This window comes from Otolemur garnettii, unplaced genomic scaffold (assembly GCF_000181295.1).
Source record: "Otolemur garnettii isolate 467f Iridium unplaced genomic scaffold, OtoGar3 scaffold00064, whole genome shotgun sequence".
Classification (NCBI taxonomy): Eukaryota; Metazoa; Chordata; class Mammalia; order Primates; family Galagidae; genus Otolemur; species Otolemur garnettii.
The window spans coordinates 10,732,755-10,758,009 of NW_003852459.1; the positions used below are offsets into that span (position 1 = coordinate 10,732,755).

General features: G+C 41.8%; 1 protein-coding gene across 2 annotated transcripts in view; it reads right to left on the reverse strand.

Annotated features, from left to right (window-relative positions):
- NEB (nebulin) overlaps nucleotides 1–25,255 on the reverse strand; it is a 212,936-nt gene that overhangs the window by 180,592 nt on the left and 7,089 nt on the right. For both annotated transcript variants that reach the window (XM_003793019.1, XM_012807124.1), the window contains exons 6-20: nucleotides 23,526–23,633; nucleotides 22,952–23,056; nucleotides 21,922–22,026; nucleotides 21,172–21,276; nucleotides 16,734–16,838; nucleotides 9,562–9,666; nucleotides 8,867–8,974; nucleotides 6,682–6,798; nucleotides 4,849–4,953; nucleotides 4,654–4,761; nucleotides 4,455–4,559; nucleotides 3,942–4,040; nucleotides 2,554–2,658; nucleotides 1,493–1,600; nucleotides 1,295–1,408 (exon numbers count right to left, since the gene is read on the reverse strand). In XM_003793019.1, coding sequence (XP_003793067.1) covers nucleotides 1,295–1,408; nucleotides 1,493–1,600; nucleotides 2,554–2,658; nucleotides 3,942–4,040; nucleotides 4,455–4,559; nucleotides 4,654–4,761; nucleotides 4,849–4,953; nucleotides 6,682–6,798; nucleotides 8,867–8,974; nucleotides 9,562–9,666; nucleotides 16,734–16,838; nucleotides 21,172–21,276; nucleotides 21,922–22,026; nucleotides 22,952–23,056; nucleotides 23,526–23,633 — 1,602 coding nt within the window. The remainder of the gene's footprint in view (nucleotides 1–1,294; nucleotides 1,409–1,492; nucleotides 1,601–2,553; nucleotides 2,659–3,941; nucleotides 4,041–4,454; nucleotides 4,560–4,653; nucleotides 4,762–4,848; nucleotides 4,954–6,681; nucleotides 6,799–8,866; nucleotides 8,975–9,561; nucleotides 9,667–16,733; nucleotides 16,839–21,171; nucleotides 21,277–21,921; nucleotides 22,027–22,951; nucleotides 23,057–23,525; nucleotides 23,634–25,255) is intronic.

The following is a 25,255-nucleotide window of genomic DNA, read 5'->3' on the forward strand; positions in this document are numbered from 1 at the left end:
AGTGTCTCACTTTGCTGCCCTTGGTAGAGTGCCACGGTGTCATAGTTCACAGCAACCTCAATCTCTTGGACTCAAAGGTATTTTCTTGCCTCAGCCTCCCAAGGAGCTGGGACTACAGGCATCCACCACAACACCTGGCTAATTTTTCTGTTTTTAATAGATATGGGGTCTCACTCTTGCTCAGGCTGGTTGTGAACTCCTGAGCTCAAGCAATCCACCTGCCTTGACCTCCCAGAGTGCTGGGAATACAGTCATGATTACATTTTTTAAATAGTAATAATATCATATGCTACATTGTAGATATCGTATATTTCTTCACTTTGTTTTAATTCTCTCATCTAGAAATGCAAAAATAAACTCAATAAAACAAGACTACTTGCAAATAATATGGAATGACAGGGAGTATCTTTTTTGCTAGAAATTAGAAAAGCAATTTCTGTAAACAAGTATTATTTTTTAATAAATATTTAACGTCTTTAAAATGAAATCAATATTTTACAAAATTCTTTTTTTAATTTATTTTGTTTTATTTATTTATTTATTATTTTTTCAAGACAGAGTCTCACCATGTCGCCCTCAGTAGAGTACATGGCATCACAGCTCACAGCAACCTCAAACTCTTGGGCTTAAGTGATTCTCTTGCCTCAGCCTCCTAATTAGCTGGGACTACAGGCGCCCACCACAACACCTGGCTATTTTGTTGTTGTTATTGTCATTGTTGTTTCAGCAGGCCTGGGCCAGGTTCAAACCTGCCAGCCCCAGTGTATGTGGCCGACTCCCTAACCATTGAACTACGGGTGTTGAGCCACAAAATTCTTAAAATAAAATACTTTGCCTTTGAGCTTCATTTATTTTTTCCTACTTTATTTGTTTTTTAACTTTTTACTTTCCTGAATATATTTTTGTAAGCTATGATACTTTAATCAGTTCAGGACATTAAATGAATACAAACATGTACATATACATATATTTATAGCAACTGACATATTGAGTTCATTTCTAGGAAAAATAATAAAGAAAATGATATTACTAGTACATTTTTTCTCCTAATAAAATAGGACATTAAAGAGGTTAGATGCACTTTTGCAATATTCACTGGCATCTCAAGGTACAGAGATATCAACAAAAATGAAGAAGTTCGCTTTCCTTGACCACTGGGATGAAGGTTTCACATTTGATTTGTCATGCTGCAGCTGAGGTTTCAGTTAGGCTAACCTCCCCTCCTATCCAAGGTTATAGCGAACAGCAAATGTGGCTACATCTGAAAACAAGACGGATTTACAAGGACACTCACATCACTCTGGTTTTTGGCTGTCTTCAAGGAGTGCAGAATCTTGGGATCGTCCTCAACGCTGAGGGCCCCAATCATTTTCCCTTTGTTCTTTTCATAGTCTTTCTTGTACAGCACCTGCAAAGACACCACACATGCCAGATCCCACACACCAGGAAGGTCCCTGAGGCCGCCCTGCCCAGCTACCCAGGCCATACTCACATCACTGGCATTCCTGCTGTTGGCTTTGGCTGCCAGCAGGGGGATGGCGTCCACTTTGATGTCAAACTTCTTGGCTTTGCTTTTCTCCCAGTCTTCCTTGTAAATATTCTGGACAGGGAAATTTTAGCAAAGGAATTGGCAAAAGTGAGAGGCATGTCATCATCTTTAAAGACTAAAAGGGTAAGTAAATACCCTGTCGTAATGTAAAACAAACAGATCCTTTCCAATGTCCAGGAAATCACGTGTATTTTAGGTAACTCTCTTCAAGCTGGACGTCTAATTCTCCAGGATCAGCTTTCTCTACTCTTTACCAGAATCTTTCATCAAATTAACTTAATTCTACTTATCATACTAATATTTGATGTCTAATATTGAATATTTTATGGAGTGGCACAAATACTTCATAGTTAATAGACTTTTATGACATAAAGGCATTACTTTCATTTGATCTCTAAGTTCCCTGCAAAGTTTACTTTGTGAGTCAGTGTAATGCTCACAGATGTTGGATAATCTTAGCATTCATTTACAGAATAGTGGAAGAAATTGAGATCCCTAAGGATAATTTGACTTTTTTATAAAATCAACTTTGAAAAATGAAAGATAGTAATAGATAGCTGGCCTTCTGCCCTTTAATACTCTATATCTTCATTAGAACAAGTTCTCTTACATAGCAAAATAAGTATCATTTGTATGAAATAAGGGACATTATATGCCTATGAAGTAAATGAAATAAAATTGTATCTTATAAAAATACAATTATAGGATAATGAACATATGACTAAAAGATCTAACATTCAGATCTGCAATTAAGCAATAATAAAAGCATTTTGAGGAATGGTTAAAATATATTATCTAACTGTATGAAGTTGTTTCCAAGATTGCTGCACACAGTTTATAAGGTGAATTCAAAGTGATATTGGCAGAGACATGGGAAGATGATAGAAATGTCAACAGTGCTTCCCATTTTAGCATTAAAATATTCCTTGAATAGCAATGAACCAGTTAAAAAATAAAGCACAGCTTGTCGGTGTATCACACGCTACAGGGCATAAGGAACTCACATCACTCAGGTTATAGGCGTTGACTTTGTGCTGGATAAAGGCAGGAGTATCCGGGGGTATATGGCACTTGAACTTTTCACTTTCATGTTTTGCTTTGTAATTTAGCTGACAAACAGAGAGAGGAAGAATTAGTTCAGAAGGAGAATTATTCTAAAATACAAAACCTCTTATGTGGTACATTTTGTAAAGTTGTTAAGATCAAAAGAGACATCCCAAGCTTGCATAGGCCACTCTGCATTGCTGAACCTTTGTGCTAGACACTTGACACCTGTCACTGTGGTAGGACCCTAATGGAATAAGGCAGCTCTTTCAGGCACCCTCCAGCATAGCACAGTGGGCCCTGTAGATTCTGAAAGAGACACAGCCCTGTCGTTCTGCTCATTGTCAGAGCTCACTGAGTGAAGAACCTTTCTTTTCTTTTCTTTTCTTTTCTTTTCTTTTCTTTCTTTCTTTCTTTCTTTTTTTTTTTTTTTTTTTGAGACAGAGTCTTATTATGGCACCCTCAGTAGAGTGCTGTGGCATCACAGCTCACCACAACCTCCAACTCTTGGTCTTAAGCGATTCTCTTGCCTCAGCTTCCCAAGTAGCTGGGACTACAGGGGCCCGCCACAATGCCTGGCTATTTTTTGTTGCAGTTGTCATTGTTGTTTAGCAGGTCAGGGCCAGGTTCAAACCCGCCAGCCTGGGTGCACGTGGCTGGTGCTGTAACCACTGTGCTAGGGGCACCGAGCCTGGAAAACCTTTCTTAACAAATCTGGTGCGTGTCCCCTCACATACATCATGGCTGTCAATACTCCAACTGAAGCCTCCATTTCTAGCCATTAATCTACTGAGGTTACTTTGACTTTTATTCTTTTGGTTCGACATAAACTTGGAGATTCATACTTAAAGCTTATAGGATAAAACTTGTCTCAAAGACTCCATTTTCCAGGAATGTATTTGGGAGAGGAAACCCATGTACTGAATATCTGCTCTGGCCCAGGCCATGTGCTATGCAATGTCTCCCTTCACCTCACCTTCAGAACAGTGACAAATTAGGAAAGAGAAATATAAGGCAGAGAGAGGCTAAATAATTTGGCCACCCAGACCATACAGGACACAGCTGGGATTTGAACGCAGTTTTGTCTGACTTTAGAATTCACATTCTTTCCAAAGCTTTAAGCTACCTTTGTTTCCTTCACAGAATCATTTTCCTGTAAGCGATATCTGCCTAAGACAAAGGCAACTAAATAGAAAAATATTTTAGGTGATTATAAACATATGCAAGTGAAACTTGCTGAAACTTAGCCTTTTAAAAAATAACCATGATACATCCTTGGACTTTGTGTATAGAGTTACAAAATGTTATCCCTTGTAATTGGATTTCCTGGCTATGGAGAGGAACTTACATCGCTCAGTTGTTTGGAATTGACTTGGGCTTGCAGCAGAACAGGAGAGTCGGTCACTTGAGTGAATTTTGTCTTATCTGGATGGACTTTGTAGGTATGCTGTGGGAAGGCAAGGAATTGCTTTAGAAATATCATCTGTCAAATCCAAGTGGGCCTACTGGTTGAGCAAGCAGAACCTCATCCCTGCCCCCAAAGAAAAGAAACTTATAATGAATAACAAGCATTTTTTTTTTTTTTTGGAACTAGACTGCAGTTCCTTTTAGAGGTGATTTTGCAGCTGCATCAATATAATCCTGTAGCTTCAGATTCCTGATAATTCTTCTTTAGAAAAATGAGCTAGAATTAATTGCTGAAATGTAGGGATGCCAACAGGAGAAAACAGTACAAAATAGGGTTGGTTTCTTACAATTCCCGTGCTTACACTTGTGCTTACACATTTGTAAAAGTGTCAGAATTTTAAACATATCTTGACCACAGGATGCTGTGGAGGCAAAGTCCAGACAACAGACTCACGTCTTTGCACTGGTCCAGTTTCTTGATTGCTTCATATTCTTGAGTTATGGTCTGGGGGAAGAAGCCTTTGCCTCTGTCTTCTTCATATTCTGCTTTGTAGTTTTTCTATGAAGAAAAGAAATCAGACATGAGGTTGTAACCACTGTATTTATGCCACTAAAATACATCTGGAAAATCAAACAGTTGTCTTAGAACTTACATCACTGTTTTGAGCTGAAACTTTCATGCAGTGCAACTGGTGTGGATCCTCAAAGCTGCCCACATAATGTCCCAAAATATTCTTTAGGTAGGAATCTTTGTATTTAGTCTGAAAGACAAAACAGATCTCGGTTAATAATTGGTGAAATTATGGGTGTTTTTTTGTAACACAAGAAGTGACGGTGAGATTGCTTACATCACTACTGAAGTTCTGTAGAACTGTATCAAGCTTGAATTTGGGGGTCTCACAGTAATTTATGCTCTTTGCCTTTGTCTTTTCATAGTTTTCCTTGTATAGTTTCTGCCAAAGGAAAAAAAATCAGTTAAAGTAGATTGTCACTCCCACGCTGATTATAACCGTTGTATTTTCTAATGCTAAACAAAAGAAGAAGAAAAGCTGTCAACTGTCAACTGTCTTGAAAACCGGCAGTCTAACATGAGTGTCATGAATCATATGACTTTTCTATCAGCAGTTGTTGTGAGGCCTAAGTTTTTATGCTCTCAAAACATTAAGAAGCCATCGTGCCACGTCTGACCCAGCCTTTGGTTGCAGAAATCCCGTGTGTTTCTGAATCGCTGCCTCCTCTGTCTCTTGACTCACATGCTCTTTCCTCACTGGTGGAGTCACAGAAAACAGGGAGGTTCAGAGCAATAGCAAATTATTTGTTTTTTTAAAAACAAAATGCCACGAAAATGTTAATATCAGCTGAAAAATATTCCTCTTTCTGCCAACAAAAATAATCTCTAGTTATATACAAGGAGCCTTAAAAATAAGGTGCAGACAAGAACTCAAACTACGAGTTACGATTAACTCTTCTTCTCTGCTGGATCTGCCTTTAGCTTGACTAGCAATAAGAAACAATTATCGGTTTTAAATATACAACGGATACAGCCAACCATTGTTACTTTTTCGTTTAGCGTTTTCACAATGTCAATGAAATTATTCCTCGTTAATATTTTTATATTCCTGTCTTTACCAACACAGTAGATTTGAACCGAACCTTTTACATGTTTGAAAAAGATGCTTTCATTTAGAAAGCAGAAGTGGTTGGCATTGATTTCCCAGAAGAGCTGTTCGCACAGATCCATTTACACTTTGTCACCTGGCACTTCACCCCTCCCAGTACCAGCACACATTTCCTGTGGTGCTGACTTAATTCAAGGGACAATGGAAAGATAACAAAAGCACACAGACAGCTCCATAAAGTCCTCAAATATTGGGAAAGCTTAGTACAAACCTAATCATAAGAGAAAAACTCAAACGATCACTCAGTCCGCCTCTCTCCGTCTATACACACACACACACAGAAATTGGTCCCAGGCAGACAGTGTTTTAATACCAGCCCCAGTCTCTTTTACGTAATTTATTTATTTATTTTTATTCTTGACATCTTTAATAAATTCTGCAATGCAGGATTATCAATCTTTTTTTTTTTATTATTGTTGAGGTATCACTGAGGATAGAATGAACCAGGTCATACTGTTTGCATTTGTTAAGTAAATAATTGTGTCCTGCCCCCAAGAGGTGTGTCGCTCACTGTGACCCCCTATGCTCCTCCCTATGTAATTTATTTTAAATCTGATAGCTTAGTTAAGATCTCAACAATTCCACAGTGGCAATTCCCGTGAAGACACAGGGAACCATCTTTTAAGTTCTATTGTCTGCAAATGATGGTTTCCCAGGACAAGATCTGTCTTTAAATATCTCCTCTCCCTCCGCCTCTGTCAAATACATCACAGCTACAGTGTGGTTTCTGCACATATGGAGGCCCAGGTACCTGGAGCTTATAAGCAAATGAGGAGCTCCCTGCCCACTGAACTGAATCTACAGGCTCACCCAAACCGAGGCACGTCGTACTCAGAGGCCCTCAGTGCCTTCCTGCGGTGAGACAGCACCAGTGAAACTGCCACGCCACGACTTGAAGGTATGTGCAAAGTTATACATCCATTTAGTAATTACAGAAGCAGAAAAATTTCACCACTCTGACAGCGAGGGTTTAAAAAACACTTTTGCCAAGAATAAACTTACATCACTGAGCGCGTTTCCTGCCGCCTTCAGCTGCTTGAGCAGTGGGTTCTCTGTAGCGGGAAGCACATTATAATCTGCCTTCCCCTTATTCTTTTCATAGTCGTCTTTGTATTTTACCTGTGGGAGTGAAATAAAGTGATGAAATAACTCTGCGGGTTATTTTTGCCCTTCTCTCTATTATGGATATTGTGACATAGTTCACAAATCAATTTTCTCTCTAGAAAAATGGCAGCTTGACATTTTACAAACAAAATACTCATAGTAATTCCTAACAGCAGTTGAGGAACTGCATAAATTGCCAGAATGCACTTCTCTTCCCATTCATTTCTTCATTCAAAGTTATCCACAGGGTGTCAATCCTGTGCCTAGCTCTGGGACTGGTACAAGAAAGAAGAACACGTGGTCCCTAATTCCCTGTGTAAACCATTTATTCAGGCCACAGAACCACAGAAGTTCAAGGAATCCTAGATAAATCCAACATGTAAGAACCTCAGCAACCAAAGCCAATCGGGGTGGTACCCAAGGACAGAAGATGCCCACAGCGGCACACAGACACACCAGCCCTGCAGCCCGCACAGAGGAGCACTGGGGTACTCCACAGGAACAGAAGGCTGACACAACCAACATTTCCACCTTGTAGAAATGTATATCGCCTTGAAAAATGAAAATGAAACCTGCTATCCCCCTCCCTGCACCTGGGATGCACAGCCTTTTCCTCTGTCACCTGGGTGAACTGTCAGGGTGTGTGGCAAAGCCACCCCCTCCTCTTAAGCATCACCTCTCTTCCCCTTTCACCTGCCCCACCACGACAGCCCAGCCATTCTTCCTTCTCCAACATCATCACATCTTCCCTCTTGGCAGGATGTATTCAGCACAGAAACATGGCATTTTTGTTGACCAACTTAAAAAATTCCTCTTACCCACTTTTCCATCAGCTACTACCCATTTTCTCCTTCTCCTACCAGGAAAATACTTTGAAAGAGTTGAATATACTTATATCTTCCATTTCTCTCTTCTCATTCCGATGAACCTTCTCCAAACAGACTCAACCAAGTTGCTCTTGTCAAGGTCACCAGAGGGCAGACATTGGTACATCCGTTTCAGAAATTTTGACACATGTGACTACGCTCACTCCCTTGATGCTCTCCAGTGCTGTGACATTAAATACTCGCTGTATGCTGATGACTCCCACATTTACAGAACCCTCACCTATGTTTCCCTTGAAATTTCAGACCTATACCATCAGGTGACCACTGACATTTCTACTTGGATGTCTGACAGTCATCTCAAATCTAACATGTCTGAAAATGAGCGTCTATTTCTCCTCCCAAAAAATGCTCCACATCTTCTACCACCTTACCTATCTCAATAAAGGGAAACCTCATTCATCTAGCTCCTTAGATAAAAACCTTTCCCTCATACGCCATATCCAATCCATCAGCAAATCAAGTCATCTCTGCTTTCAAAATATTTCTCATCACCTGTGCTGTTACCTTCCTGGTCCAAAACACCTCTATTTTGCACTGGGACCCTGTGCTAGCCTTCTAAGTGACACAATCTTGCTTTCTCTCCTCTAGCAGAGCCAAGGTCAAGATTGGAACCAAGTGTGACTGGCTTCAAAGTTTATGCTCTTTTTAGTGACCACCTACTTTAGGATCCTAAGGAGTCAAACTATTCCCCAGAGTCACTCTGTGGAACACATGAAGATGCCCACGGATTTATGAGCCTTGTCTGAGACTAGGTTTCTTCCTCAATCAGTGGGAAAATAAGAAAAGCAATGACAGTGAAAGCGTTGGGTGTGGACGTGTCTGTTTTTGTAAAAGGCTGCCAATTGTCTTTTCCGGGGGAAGAAGGCCTGCTAACTGCAATTACAGCCTTTCTCCTTCTGATAGCAAAAGGCCTTTTACTCTACGAAATATTAAGTTTGGTAATCAGGTACTGTTACTGCTCATACACTACAAAATAACAAGATTTGAGTAGCCCTGTTATAATTCCAAAGTACTTCTTTGGTTGTTCTCATTTTATTTCTACTCTTCTTCAAGGCCTGGGATACACTGGTCTCAGTCTTGATAGTTTCCCCCTAAACCATACCCCCTCCCCATATTCATGACATATAAGAGCCAGAGTTATAAGAAATTCACCCACACTCAAACCATCAAGATAAAGGCAAAAAATGTCCTCGTACCTTGCTGGCTGCCACCCCAGCCTGTTTATTTGCTTTGTACTCTGGGGTTTCAGTCTGCATGAAGTAAATCTGGTCTTTCATGCTCTCGAAGTCTTCCTGGTATTTCCTCTGCAAGACATTAAACGCGCTGGAGGACTGATGGAAACACACTGTGCGGGGCTGATGTGGGAGACTCAGGGATTCAGAGAAGCCACCCTCCCTGGGTAGCCAGGTCAGATTTCAAGTAGAGAACGTGGTACCACTGCAAAATGCGGAGCAATTTAACAGAGATTTGGAACAATTAGAACAGGCTGAAGCATAATTAGAAGGTTTTTCTTGGCCACCAAGAAAGAGCTCCTGAAGGCTAGGAGCAGAGAATTTAAGAAAAAAGAACAACAATTGCACTTGTGTTTTCCAGTAAGAAGAAACAGTACAGTTTGGTTCTCCAGGAAAAGAATAGATTTAAAAGAGCCTCTTTAATTTGTACTAATTACACTTTGCACTTTCCCTATTGCTCCAGTGAAAGTTGAGATAGAAATAATTAGGATCGGCCAAAATAATAGTTCTCAAAGGGAAAGAGAACGTGGGAAATTTCTTTCTTAAGGGGATCTCTACACCAGCTATTGACCCTAGGAAGAGGGGTCTCAAGGGTTCTGTGGCACAGCAGGTAGTATCTCCCCCACCCCCAGGGTATCAGGAATCCCTGTCCTACTCACTGCACTTAAGTTATCCGCATTCATTCTGGCGTTTGCAACTTCAAAGCAAGGCGTCTCACTCCACTTGCCTTTGATTTTATTGTCATAATCTTCTTTGTATTTTTGCTAGGAAAAGAGAATAAGACAAGTCCAACCCAAAGTCAATAAATAAGACAACAAATTAAGTAATAATGATTAACCGTTAAAAAATATCTTGAGCTGGCCATTCTTAGGTCCTAAATCCAGATCTTCAAAAACTCTTCGAGTGTAGGCTCAGTGCCTGTAGCACAGTGGTTATGGTACCAGCCACATGTACTGAGGCCAGTGGGTTAGAGCCTGGCCTGGGTCAGCTAACAATAATGACAACTGCAACAGGAAAATGGCTGGGTGTTGTGGCAGGTGCCTATAGTCTCAGCTGCTTGAGGCTGAGGCAAGAGAGTCGCTTGGGCCCAGGAGTTTGATGTTGCTGTGAGCTATAATGCCACAGCACTCTACCAAGGGCAACAAAATGAGACTCTGTCTCCAAGAAAAAAAAACAAAACTCTTCCAGTGTAGTGTCAATTCACCCAATAAGAAAGTTAGGTGAGAGGGGACAGAGAGAGTTTTCCATGCCAAATAAACTTAGCCATTAATTTCTAAGCTTTACCCAAACCCCTAATTATCCAGAAAGCAAAAATCACAATAAAATTTGACTTGCACGATAATAAATAAGACCTTCTAGTGTAGACTTAAAGACGTTTTATAGGAACTAGAAAACAATTCAGAAATTAAACTACTGGTCCATTTACTCTCAAATACTACCCACCCGAACTCTAGGACGTAAGCTCCTTGAAGAGAGGTGTTATATCTTCCTAATTTATATGTCTTCAGAATCTAACACAAAATGCAGCAGATGTTGCATCATAAATGTTTGTTTAAATAAATACACTACACTGAACTTAGACCCTGATAGATGGTATTGAACTACCTTGGTCTAGGTGTTCTTGGAACAGAATTCATCTAGTCAACCCCAAACATGAGCCCCTGGGCCAAAACCTGAGCTGAGTTAGAGCAATTTTCCCTCCATGATTCACAGAAATGTGCTAACAGACATGACAATGGGTCTCAAGATGTTTGTATGTAACACTCCAACACATCCTTCAAGGAGAAAGAAAGGTTTCCTAGTGTGCTTTTAGCAGAACAAGCACTAAGGGTAAGTGTAATGCGCAGCCCATGAGCTAGAGTTCAAGGAAGCCCAGCCATCTATGAAATGCTCCATTTGCTTTTTCTCAAAAAGTTAATATGCAGGCCAGATGTGGTGGCTCACACCCATAATCCTAGCACACTGGGGTGGCCCAGTTGGGTAGATGGCCTGAGCTCAAGAGTTCAAGACCAGCCTGAACAAGAGCAAGACCTTGGCTCTACTAAAAGTAGAAAAACTAGCCAGGCATTGTAGTTCCAGCTACTGGGGAGGTTGAGGCAGGTGGATCACTTGAGCCCAGGAGTCTGAGGTTGCTGTGAGCTATGACGTCACAGTACTCCAGCTCCAAAACAACACAGATGCTGTCTCAAAAAAAAAAAAAAAATTAACATGCAAATGAATGGTCAAGCGGGTTTTATAGCTATGCATTTTAAAGCCCCAAGCCCCCAAGCCTGGGTTAAGAAACTCTGGGCCCAAGACTTAATCCCATCATTGCAAAGGTTTGGTAGACTCCTCAAGCTTCAGTGTTGTCAGCCACAAGTGCAGGCAACGATACAGAGGACTGGGGGGCGGGGGGGGGGTGATAAGATTCCACACCAAAGGCTGACTTGCCCATGTCACCAGTGCTAAGCAAATCTGGGGTTTAATAATCGTAAAAGTAATTATCCTTATTATCATCAGCATAACAGACAGCTAGAAGCTCTGCAAAAAAAGTCAATCGTACACGTTTGGGGAGGACAATTCTTCGATGGAAATCTTTGCTGAGATAAGATTTGCATTATACTGCCAATTAATTTATCTTCTTGTCTTTGGAAGCTTTAAAGAATGGAAGTCAGTAATACTGATCTTTAGATTTTCTAAGACTGTCTGTGGAAATGTGTCTAATTTGTTGTGGAACCTCTTCAAGATTCCAAGAAGATACTTCACAAATGCAACTTCAGAGGTTCCTGATGTACAGGCACCTCCAGTTAAGATCTCCTGATCTACAATTTTTAAAGGGATAGTGCCCTTCCTCCTGCTTGCTGACAAAGAAGAAAAGCTCTAGGATGGGCAAGGAGCAACTGGTCCTGCTGCATACAAAAGTGGGAAACAGAGACTTCGGTAATAGAATAATTCAAAGCTGAGGAGGGTTAAATTCTTAAGGAGGTCTAAACACTGGGCTATTACAGAAAATGTATCACACATGTAGATTTGCTGAGGAAAATAAGGTAGGAAATTAGTTCCTACAGTGAGAGACAGATGTCTGATTTTTAAAAGATATTAAAATAAGATCAAAACAAGAGTGTAAGACCACTCAGTCCCCACATCCAAAGTGCTGCCTTCCTTTTTTTGTTTTGTTTGTTTTTTTGAGACAGAGTCTCACTATGTCACCCTGGGTAGAGTGCCATGGTGTCACAGCTCACAGCAACCTCAAACTCTTGGGCTTAAGCGATTCTCTTACCTCAGCCTCCCAAGTAGCTGGGACTACAGGCGACGACCACAACACCTGGCTATTTTTTTGCTGTAGTTGTCATTGTTGTTTTAGCTGGCCCAGGCTGGGTTCAAACCCATCAGCCTCAGTGTATGTGGCCGGCACCCTTGAGCTACAGGCACCACCCAAAGTGCTTCTTTCTTAACCCTCATGAACCACAGCTTGGTATTTCCCCCTGCCCAGCAGCTGACACGGGTCAGAGTGGAGACGCATCTCTCACACGCCACTCCCAAGTACTACCGAGTCTGGGAAGTTTTCACTACACAGGAGGCTGGAGGTTATTAGCCACTGGGGAAGTTATGGGCTTCCCTCTCACTTGTGGGTAGGAGAGAAGCTGAAAGAAAAGAAGGTGTATATCTGAGTGGGACCCTCTCTGCCATTCAGGGGAGTCTCCCTCTGTGTGTCTGGGAGCACAGCCTGAGTTTCTGTAAAGTACAAGATGATGGGTCACGCATATCAGGGGTCCAACCGCCATCTGTCCCCGACCCCAACCCCAAGAATGTCCCCCAACACTTCTCTCCAACTCTGTTGTGTTTGGAGTTGACCAATGGAAATCTGGAGGAAAGAATCAAGCTAACTTCTAGAAATTGTTGGTTTGTTTAACAGAAAAAAAGTATATTGAGTCAATTACAAGCTTTGGGACACCTTCTGTGGGCAGTTATAGTAAGATGACTTCCCTGAACCATGGTCCCTTGTCCTCCGCAGAGGTCAGATGAGAGGGCTTCCGCTGGGGCACAAATCAGGCACCCCAATGTGTGACATAAACACATGGCTTCATTTTCTGCTCTCCACTGCTGCATCTGTAGTTTTTACATGGTTATTGAATAAAAAGAATATGAAGCCAATTAATGGCCCTTCTCTTTTCCTATGGGTAGCTAAACACTGAGACTGTTGATGCTCCTTTCATAGAAAAGTTATCCTTCCAGAATGGGTGTAAAGGATCCCAGTTGGTATTGCCTACAGTGGGCCCAGGACCACCTTCCTGTCTCAACTGAATTTCTTCTGGTGAAAATCAATGGCGTCTCCCTAATCCTCTGTGATAGGAGAGTTTCCATGGTTTCTGAGAGCCGATCCTGGCATTTTCATGCTGTGTAACAATATGTCACTACAAGAGTTTTTTGTTTTTTTTTTTTACTTTTAAATTCCAGCTAAGCATCCACTAGAGATTCCAACCTGAAATCCTCTATTTTTCCTACTGTGAATCTGGAAGGGAGCAGAGAGGAAGCACAGAGGGAACTGGTGGGACTTCCCAGCGTTGCAGGTCAGGCTGTGCTGTTTCCTCACCTGTAACACCTGCACATGTGAACAACTCTGCCTGTCCATTTATGTTAGAGCCACAAAAGGCAGCCGAGCCAGGAGGAGGTGCTGCCATATAGACAATGGCTTTGGCCAAAGACCAAGGTGACAAAATTGACTGTGATGGGTAGATAGCAAGGAAGGCCGATAAACAGAGGGTAACATTAACACAATCATTGCAGATAGGTGACCGTTACTATCTGAACTAGGAGCTGTAAGGCAGAGGATGGATCTGGGAGGCACGGTTTCAATGCATGTGAGTGAGAAGATAAAAGAGGATATGGTGCTGCTGAAACAGGAGTCATATATGCTTGAAAACGGGAAGACTTTACAGCAGCAAACCAATGGGGGGAGTCAGGGACGTGTGAAAACAAATGGTCCCTGACTGCCCTCATTGGTAGGTGACTGTTAAGAGAAGGGAAGACAGTCCACAGGTAAGTCACTCTCAGATGGTTTTTCGGATGGGCTTCTACCAATCATGAGCATTTCTTCCCAACATGACTATTATTTTGGATGCATACTAGTCATAAGGAACTTTGAAATTAGGTAAGACAGAAATGAATATCACCATGGGCTCAGCACCCACAGCACAGTGTGGTGCTGGCCACGTGCACCCAAGGTGGTGGGTTAGAACCCAGTCCAGGCCAGCTAAACAACAACAAAAAATTAGCCAGGCATTGTGGCAGGTGCCTATAGTCCCAGCTAGTTGGGAGGCTGAGGCAAGAGAATTGCTTAAGCCCGGGAGCTTGAGGTTCCTGTGAGCTGTGACACCACAGCACTCTACAAAGGGCAACATAGTGAGACTCTGTCTCAAAGAAAAAATTAATAATAATGTCACCATGGTCAAATCTGTTAACCTTCATCCACAGCCACCCTTCCCTTAGCTCATTATTATTCCACAAGGGCAAAGCCAGGTCTGGCAACACACCCAATGCTGTCACCCTACCTAACAAGAGTGGTACAGTATGAGGAACGTATAATGCAAGCTCTCTTATAGCTTCCATGTAAAATGAAACAGGTGAGAAATGAACATTAATAAGACATTATTATATATGTAAAAATACTTAGTACATCTAAGAGTAGAATGTGAAAGTTTTAAAATAATAACTAAGAAAATGACACGAAGGTTATGTTAACCAGTTTGATGGAAGTGTTTCGGATTGTGTGTGAAAACCCCACACAGTACCCCAGAAGTGCATTAATGTACTAGTTACCATTCAATACAAAAAAAAATACTTAGTACAAAATATATTTCACTTAACTCAGTAGATACAAAATATTAACATGTAATCAATATACAAATAACCAACTATTTCACATTCTTTTTTTTATAGTAAGCATTCCAAATCCAGAGTATATTTCTTATATACATATGTCTCTGAGTGTTATGAGGTGAACTTCGTGTCACCGTCAAATTCATATGCTGAAGCCCTAACCCTCAGTGATATGCTATTTAGAGGTGGTGCCTTTGGGTTTAGATGAAGTTTTAAAGGTGGGGGTTTCCCTGACAGGATGAGTGTCCTTATAAGGAGAGGAAGAGACCAGAGCTCCCTCTCTGTCTCCATTTGTGAGGACACAAGGAGAAGTCCCCAACAGAAAGGGAATCTTTGATCCTGGACTTCCAGCCTGCAGAACTGGGAGAGATCAAAGTGTGTTGTTGGAGCCACGCAGTCTGTGGGGTTGGTTTAGAGAAGCCCAGGCTGATTGACATACTCAGGTTGTGTTCATCAGATTTCCAGTGCTCACCAGTCACCTGTGGCTGCCGGCTACTATGCTTCAGCCATTCTAAACTAACTGGCCAGTCTAAACTGGGGCAGAGAACAATTACAGAAGAGGATGGAAGCAATTTTTAAAAAATCACCTTTCAGGACCTACACTGCACACTCCAATAAGGGAAAATGTATCTTTTACAACAGGGTTTAAATAAAAATTTAAACATAGATTATTTTTTATTTCTAAATAATCACTTGGAAACAACACCTTTTTATTTTTCTTCCAAAAAGACTGTCTTTCTCCCCAATCTTACTTACAACATCCACACTTCCAATAGACTGTCTCTTTATACACAGTTCTAAAATTGGCATCTGCTTAGCCCTGAGCAATATTTCAGGTTGGCGCATTTCTATTAGTGAAATGTTATTGTACTTCCTAGATCTTCTGGCCACTCAGCCCCTGGTTACGCAGTTAGGTAATCTGCAATATCAGACACTAAAAAATGTCTGTATCTTTTCCTCTACTAGACAAATACTTTCCCCAAAAAATACTTAAGCAAGATGAAAATCTTGAAGTCACATCAAAATTCAAGCAGGCAACCAAACTGAGACTCAACTCCACGGGCAGCAAAGAAAGGTATTTCAAAGCAGCTGTATCCCAGGAGAAAGAGGCCTGATTTGGACCAATTCAAAATAGGAACTTAGCATGGGCATTTTCATCAGTTGAACATCTGTTTCTCTGCTTTCCTTGACAGGGCTGCATTCCTCAGAGCTAGTTTACCAGCCTAAATATAGCCAGACGAAGCTGTTTGTTAGGGCCTTAAAAGTTAGGCGGTGCCCTGCCCACTGCCATCCACCAAGCTCTGTATGGGAGCCCACTTGGGCTTTCCAACCTTCCTAAGTCAGACGGACAGCGTCGAACTGTATGAATTCTCCACACTGAATTAAACCAGATCCTTGGGTAGGCGTGGTGGCTCACATCTATAATCCCAGCACTCTGGAAAGCCAACGGGGGTGGATTGCCTGAGCTCACAGGTTCAAGACCAGCCTGAGCCAGAGTGAGACCCCCACCTCCAAAAATAGCTGGGCGTTGTGGTGGGCACCTGTAGTCCCAGCTACTCAGGAGGCTGAGGCAAGAGAATCGCTTGAGCCCAAGAGTTTGAGGTTGCTGTGAGCTATGATGCCACAGCACTCTACCAAGGGCGACAAAGTACGAAGGATGTGGTTAACTTGCTTACTCTGTTAGCAGCACACTCTGAAGTGAAAATGTCAAGTGACATTAGGACCTGGGCTCTGTTTTCAGAAGGTAACTTTCACATTTTTCAATTACTAAGCCCTCAAGCTGGGTACACATTCATTAACATAATGACCTTCCTTGGCATATTGCTTTTGTGTGGAGTTTTTTGGGGTCAGATGTGAAAATACTCTGTGTTTGTGTTTTGTCTTTAGGTTTGCCTTTAGTTACTTTTTCTGATGGTTGAAATGATTAAGCCGAGTTTTCCAGGGAGACAGTGTCCCAGCCCTATTTACTTACCTTGCTCACTTGTCTGGTTACTTTTTTTGCAAATTCTATATCAGGAGGATCGGCCAGAGGTGTGAACTGAGCCTGCTGTTCAGCCAGACCCTTTTTGTAGGCAACCTGATAAAAAAAGGCAGGGATGCTTATGAGCCACTGAATATTATTTATGTCCCATGTCCCACACGTAGGCTTTTTTTTAAAAGACTCTATTTTCATCTCTATTTGAAGTCTGAAATTTTACTACACCATTTTGCCTCACCTTATCCTCCTAGATGTGACACTACTTGCTGTCAATACTACTAGTGATTTCTGTTTCTTTGAGTTTTTCCTCCTCTCCTGGGCTCCTGGCCCTAGATCTGTTTCCATCTGTTTCCATTTGTTGCTGTGAATTCCAATTGCAATTATTTTCTTATTCGGCATCTTCGACTCCCACTCGTCTTTTTATCACACCCACTTCACAAACCCCCAGCTTTAGATCAGCTCAGCTCAACCAAGTACTTCTGTTTCTTATATCTGAAATGCCACCGAAGAAAATCACACACGCTATGGATTGGGCGGTGGTAAGTATGGCTAAGAGGGAGGCAGAAAGAAGCCCAGAGCAGGGAGCTGCTGAACTCAGACACTTAGCCTGCAATCTATGCGCCTACCCACTGGTATGTTGTAGGAACTACAGCCTGTTGGGGCTCTGGGCCTGATACTCCCTGACTTCAGTTGTCACTTTGCCTTCATCGAAGTTTGAACATCCCGTGATGAGTTTCTGGTCAGCTCCTACCCACAGGGGCTAACAGAAAGCCCATCACTGCCCATGAGTCCCCAGTTAACACCATCGTACTCTCAGCTTCCTCTTCTATACAATAAAGAAGGCTGTGCACCTGTCCCCTCCGTGCACCTGTCCCCTCCGTGCTCCCCTCTGCCTGTCCCACCCCTCACAGAGCACGGCTTGCACACCAGGGTGCCATCCCCTCTGGTACCTCCTTTTGTACCCAGCTCAATCAGTCATTCCTTCTCTTCTCAGAGCTTCAACCTCCCCTCTTCTTTAGCCCCTTCCCGGCCTCCTACGAGAGGCCTCTACCTTTCACCTTCCCTAAGTCTGCTGTCCCTAAATCACGCATCCCCTTCACTCCCGCTCTCATTTCTTTCTTCATTACGACTCCTTTGGCTTTTTCTTCCATCAGACATGACCCCTGCCTCCCGCAGGCACAGGAAGCCCTAAAATGCCTCAGGATCTCAGACATGCTATACTTTACGTCCTCTCCTCATCTGCCCGTGAGCTTTGCTCCCTCTCCACGGCTCAGAACAGGCAGGATTTCCCCTCAGAGCCCTCCCTGAGTCCTGCGGCAGATGGGATGGCCTTCCCCTGGGATCTCACTCAGCTGGCTCCAATCTTTCTAAAACGAGTTTTGAGATGACACTGTAGCTGGCTGCTTACCTGCCTGCCCCTCCTTAGACTGTGAACTCTGGGATGGCAGAAGGCAGGTCTTCTCCTTGGGAGCCCCATGGCCCCCATAATACCAGACTACGTACGACGGGGATCACTGAGTGATTGCTAACATGTGCCCTACGCACTGTGCCACAGGGGTAGTCTGCAGAGAAGAATTATCCTCCCATCTCTTCTACTACACAAATTCTACAGATTATTTTTCCTTCCACATGGCACTAATCTTATTTATAAAGTAAAAGAGTTGGATAATTTCAGGGTCCCAAGCATCTTCATGTTCTGACCAAGTCTGACTGAAGCTTATCCTAATACTATTTACCTAGTGCCTAGGACAAAAGCTTTCATGAACATTAAATCAGTTGAAATACAAAACATAGATTGTAAAATGTGTTTATATAAATTCAATTGCTTAACTTCTTATATGTAAGTAAAGACTTTATTTTAAGCATAGGACAACTTGATTTTCCATGGCTGGCTAAGTCCTTAGGGACAAAGCCACATTTGAACAAGAGAAATGCTTATGAAGTATGACATTCTGTCAAGAAGTTTCAGAGAAATCAGATCCAGAAGTCCTAATTTCTCAGGAACCTTGTTCAGAATTCCATCTAGTTAGAATTCTGTCCTCTGGATCAGCCTAAAGATTCTCTTAGTGTGTGCAAAGTAGTTAGTCTCTACTTGGACAATAAGGAAAACCTGATAAGTAAGGTTAGGGGGACACAGGAAGAAGGAGCAGGAGAGGGAGAAGGAACCTCTAAACTCAAGTCCACAGCCTGACATCCACGTCTACCCAGTGGCATGCTCTGTGAAGGACGGCTCGCTTAGGAGTCTATGCCCAGGAAGTGGGGAAGCTCATGGTGCTGACAACAGTATTAATAGGCGCGTCAGTAATCGGAGCCTGAGCACATACCTGGTCTGCAATAAAAATAAAAGCCCTGCCTTTACTGCCAAGTCTCTCTGAGGAACGGTGGGGAAGGTTTCACTTCATTATTGTATACTCCCCTTGATTATGTCTTCTACTGTAATAGATCAAAAATCAGGGCCAACCTTTCCAAGTCCACAGTGCTGGAATGGCATGGGGGGAACCCTTTGTCCCTCCTTTTGTGGATAAAGGGAAACCGTGGGAGATTAAGTGTCTTCTTGGAAACCTCTCCCTCGGCTCACATGACATGGCCTTTTCTGGTTCCCCTTCAGCTTCTCTGTTTGTTCTCTCATCCTTTTGCTGGCCTCTTCCCAGATGGCCTAAGGATGGATGTCCTCCAAAACTCTGCCCTTGGCTGTGCACTCTTCTGCCTCCCTCATACATTTTCATGTCTTTCGCTATCACATTCGTTCTGATGACTCTCTGATATTAATTTTTGTCCTGATCTCACATTTATACGATGCTACTAAATTTCTAATTTGTCCATTGCATGCCTTAATCTGAAAATCCCTTCCTTTTTCTCAACTCTGTTTCTCTCACCATTGATCCATCTTCACCAGCTGAACCACTGTTTGCCTAGACTACCAGTCTGTGGTCACAAACAAGCTCCTTTGGGGCTTCTTTCTCTCCTTCATATCCAATGTGCAATGTCATTAACACGTGTTAATACTTACTACCTTCAGATTCCTTTCTTCCTCTCCTTTGCCCCCATCGCCTCTCTCATACATCTATATTACTAAAATAGACTACTACAGATTATGTTTTCTTCCAGTTTTTCCTAGTCCCAAACCACCATGCTCCCCATTAAAATTCCTCCAGATTCCTCTGTCATCACACTGTTTTCTTCTCCAGAATCTTCTGCTGCCTTTTATTGTCCACTACACTAATGTCAGAGCTATTTGTCTCATTTTCAAGGTCCAGCTGCTGCACGCTCAGAAATGCCCTCCAAACGAGGCACATACATCATCACTTACTTTGTCCCCTAAACCTCCAGACTCACGTCACCTCTGTCCCCTTTCCGAGGACTCCCTCAACTGGAAATGCCTGCCTTCCTCATCACCACCCTCCCCTAGGGATCACCACCTCCACACGGCCCTCTCTGGTGACTCACATGTGTCCTGTCTTTCTCAGAGCAAGAATTAGACTGTTGAGCTTTGTCTGGGTCTTAACTTGTTTACTATACAATGTTTTTATTTTGCCATCCTGATTATAAGTTCTCCTAGGAAAGAATGAAAACTTCTTGTAGTACTTTTCTAACTTGCCAGATATGCATTCATAATAGAGTTTCAATAACTACTGATCATTTGATAAAGGCCACCCAGCAATATTATGAATCCATGAGATACAGAACCCAAAAGCTAATCTTAAAAGAGAAATAAGAGGTACCCACACCCAAAAACTAACCATGACTACCTGACTTCAATTTTTCTTTATGCTTTCTCTATTTCCTAACCTACTTATGGAAGAATAGGAGTGTATCTGTGCCATACATTAACCCATTACATGGAAAATGGGTTAAAAAATATATATTTTAATACGTATTTGATAACTCTAAAATACCCTCTATGTACACTGATAGCAAGAGCTCTTTGTGGGAGAACTACTAAAACACATTTTGACAAGTACATCAGTCAGGTCCCCTAAGTAGGCAAAGGGATGTACGCACAATTCAGCCTTGGCAATTAGGATGGCAAGGCAAAAACATTGTTTGATAACAGTGTTTAGTTAAGAGATTTGGGAAGGTGTCCATGATGCTAATGGTTTTTTTTTTAATGCCATTCCATTGTCACAGAACCACTTCAACCAGAGCAAAGAAGGACACACATTCTAGTGGGAAGAGTATTGGTATCACAGATCTGACTATGTGACCTTAGACTCAGGTTCATCACCTATAAGAAGAGAGAGTTAGACTAGATTATATTTAACATAAAATGTAAATTAGATATCATAAATCACATTGATTTTAGATGTACTCTTACACAACACGGCATGTAGTCTTTTCTAAAAAGGAGCTGCAGTGAACACCTGGCCAGAAGTTGTAATTCAAGTTTTCCCAACTCTGTACACCTAAGTGGCGCCTATCATATGTCACTTACATCACTGAGAGCTTTCTGGGCTTGGGCAACCCTCCTCAGTTCCGGGCTATCATTGTAGGGGTAAAACAAACTTTTGTCTGCTTCCCAGTCTTCAGTGTACAGTTTCTAATCAGAATAGAGTGGAAAGTTATAAGAAAGTGTGATCGTGCTTTCACAAAATACATACATACTTTAGAATACATCCACCAATGACATAAAGAACCAAGGGCAAGGTGAGAGCCTTGGTAAGTGAAATCCACAGATAACCTCCCACTTTCCATCCGATCCAAGTCATTTTTATTAATAGCATGTCCTGCTTCTCCTGACAAATCTTATTTTCAGAGGGGCAGAGTGTCTGATTTTGTTTCATTTCTTCTCTTCAACTTCACCTGCCTCCTGCAACAAGTGCTAGTTCAAGTGTAAGGAACCAGGAAGCATTTAACATAGTTTCTATCACAAGATAAACCTCTAATGAGAGTAAGAGCCAGGGAAGTCCAAAGTACAACACGGGTCTACAGAAAAATTTAAAATATCACTTTGTAGATTTCTCAGCAGGTTCTCAGATACACAATTCTCCCCACGCTCCACCCTTATCTTGCTCAGAAGTACCCTCTCCACCACTCTGCCCAGATTTCCTTCCCCTCCCAGCCCGCAGCCCGCAGTCATGTGGGGAACTACATTCCAGATTATCAAGAGTTTCCCAAGAATCACTGTAAACTATATAGTGGGATCACAGAGGAAGCAGACATGCGATGAAGCAGAGGCTCTTACCTTACTGAACATGGCTGTGTTCTTAACAGCCTGGACAAGTTCAGGGGCATCAGGGGGAAGCAGGTACTTATCCTTGGTGTCTTCCCAGTTTTGCTTGTATAAAACCTAGACAGAAAGAGCAGAGATCTGTGGCTTGATGTCCCATCCAAGAGCATGAGGATTTAAAGAACACGCGAGGGGGAACTTACACAATGGCTGCCGGTGTGTTACTAGGAAAACATTAATCATGTCAATGTCCTATACTACTTCCCCTGCAACAGTAACCTTTGGTTGGGAAATTCTAATTTTTTGAAAGAAAGTCACGATTCCCTATAGATTCCTTTCAAATGATGCAACTGATCAGTCATTGACTGGATTTGGCAGGAAGACATGTTTCTTTTGCTTTGCATGGTATTTAAGAATGTTTTAAATTAGTCGCCTACATTTGAAATATGGAAATTTTTTATTAAAAAAAACTTAGCTCCTTGACATCTTTGAAAAATAAATAAGAGACTCTGGTGATACTGGGACTGCACTCTGTGTAGCAATTGCCTGGAGCTGAGCTGCGGCTGCCTCTCTGGGCAGGGCATAAACTCTTTTTTGTGAGACAGAATCTCACTTTGTTGCCCTAGGTAGAGTGCCATGGTGTCACAGCTCACAGCAACCTCAAACTTTGGGGCTTAAGCAATTCTCTTGCCTCAGCCTCCCAAGTAGCTGGGACTACAGGCACCCACTATATATATATATATATTTTTTTTTTTTTTTTTTGGTCACAGTTGTTATTGTTGTTTAGCAGGCCCGGCCACATTTGAACTCACCAGCCCCGGTGCATGTGGCCAGCACCCTAACCACTGAGCTGCAGGCACTGAGCCAGGGGGCACGGACTCTTTAATCCCCCCCTAGCTCCTCCAGGCCACTTCAGCTGTCTGTGCAGCCTCCCTGAGTACGGGCATTGCGTTCACACTGCCCAGGACCTGTCCTATTTTCTTCTCTACAGCAAAGGTAATGCACGTGGTATGGAGCATCCCCGCCAGCAGCACCATGGCCTTACCTTGCTGACTTGCTGCGACACTTTCTTTGCATGTTCAATATCCTTGGCCTTTTCATCTACATGACAGATAGTTTTAGCGACATCGCCATCCATGCGATACTTGACCTGCAGAAATATTGTATAATTAGAGTTCCTAACAGGCATAAACATATGAATATATTAAGGAATATCTTACAACCAAACAGCATTAAGCTAATGACGCTTTCTCTGTACTTTAGCTAGAAAACTGTGATCCCCAAAGATCCCCAAAGCACCTACTTGTATGATTTTCAGGCTGAATTTCCAGCCTGCGGCTGCCTGGCCTCACTGCCCTCCAACACAGAGGACCACGGTGGGTTGGAGTTTCTGTCTCACAGTCTCCTCTTAAGATAACTTGCTAAACCAAGCTTTAAGAAGTCTCTCTGGGTTCACATTTAGAGCTACACAATCTTTGGCCAATGCTGTTTTTAGATTTCTGGACGAGCTCACATTAATTCTACTCCTAATTCTTATTACCCATATTTAAAGCCCTCCATCTCCAGTGGAGGCATATTTTTGAAATGTCTCTCTCCTTCATATTAGCACTGCAGCCCACCTCGCTGAGTTGATCCTGTACTTTCTTGATTCTGCGGAGTTCTGGGGTATCGGTTGTGCTGGCGTATGGCTGTCCTTTTGCTTTCTCAAACTTCTCCTTGTATTTATTCTGCAAAGAATATCAGATATTAGCCTAAAACCTGACAAGACAGTGGCAGAAATTTCAGGCAACACACACAGCCCTATTCGATTAAAGGAAAAATCCTTCAAGTTATAACAATTATCAGTTGTAATAGCTTTCTCTTTGTCCCCTACCCTGACTCTCAGCAAAAACTAAAATAGATTTCTTAATTGTTCTTTCTAAACATGGTTGGATCCTGGGAGCAGTACTAATTTATTATAGACTATTGTCTTGAAAATGCACTAAAATAATTCTCTCGATTTTCTTTGTCTGATGCACATATAAAAAGCCTGAACCTCAATTATTTTAGAAAATAAATATAGAAATTAAGTCTGAAAAGATCTGATTGCTAATACAATGCAAAAAATTTCCATTCAGAAGTTGCAGCTAAACCTCAGTGGTTTGGATAGCGGAGACACCAGCTGAATTAATGGCAAGTCTGAAGGATGGAGCATTTTGTAAAGAAATGTGGTTTTATTATTTCAGCTAACCATACAATGAATTCTTGCTTTAATAATGTGTATAATTTATCATTATAAATGTTTTACAAGTACCCTTAGGTGAAGTAGTCAACAACCTAAATTATACTATTGACTTAGTTACTTAACCACTTAAAAAATACTTTGTCAATATTCTGTTCAGACTATCAGAAATTCTAGGTTCATAGCATATGCATTAATGAGATTTTATGGCAATAAATTGACCAGAAAAATTTCTGTCTTTGATAAATACTGCAGCAGTTAAGGAAGCAAGGAAATCTTGCTTTTAGTAACCTAAAATCTTTAGAAACCTTAGATCATTTCAAGGCTCTGAACTAGAAATTCACCAGATAATCTCCAGGAATTAACACTTAACGAAAAGCAAATATTTACTGGCCAAATACAACAGGATGCTTTTTGACATAAAATTTAACCCTACATAATCCAGTGTTCCCCAGAGCTACATTTCCTTTCTCTAAGCCTCCAGAAGACACACTATTGAGCCACCCAGTGAGACCTCAGCCCACAGTGGACAATCAACAAATTAGGTCCATTGAAATGGGTCTAAATCTGCTGGCAACCAGTGTGACCTACAGAACTGTTCATGGAGATTTAAGAAGCAGGGACCATGAAGAGCAATGTCCCTTAGCCCAGGCTGCACATTAGAATCACATGGGGAGTTCAGAAAAATCTTTGTGCACAGGTTCCAACCCCAGACAAATTCAACTAGAGTGGGCTGAACACCAGTAGTTTTAAGGCTACCAGATGGTTCCACTGTGCAGCCACCATTAATAACCACTATTCTAAGTCAGAGTGGAACATTCCGATCCTCTATTCCAAATGAGTTCTTAGCCTGATCTTCATTTTTCTAAACTACATGTTCTTCATCACCACATATCTCCTAGAGATCTTTTTATATACTGTTAGCTAGTTTACTTAAAAGACTATTCTGCTCATAAATGTTTAAATATGTTATGTAGTATCCATGAACTGACTTCAATTAAATCTACATTTCTGATTTCATTTTTCTAGACGGGCAAATTAAGTGATTAAACACCAACAAATGTTTTATAATCGGCCTTATAATGCTTATTTTGCAAGAATAATCTCATTAATTTTAATAATAATGAT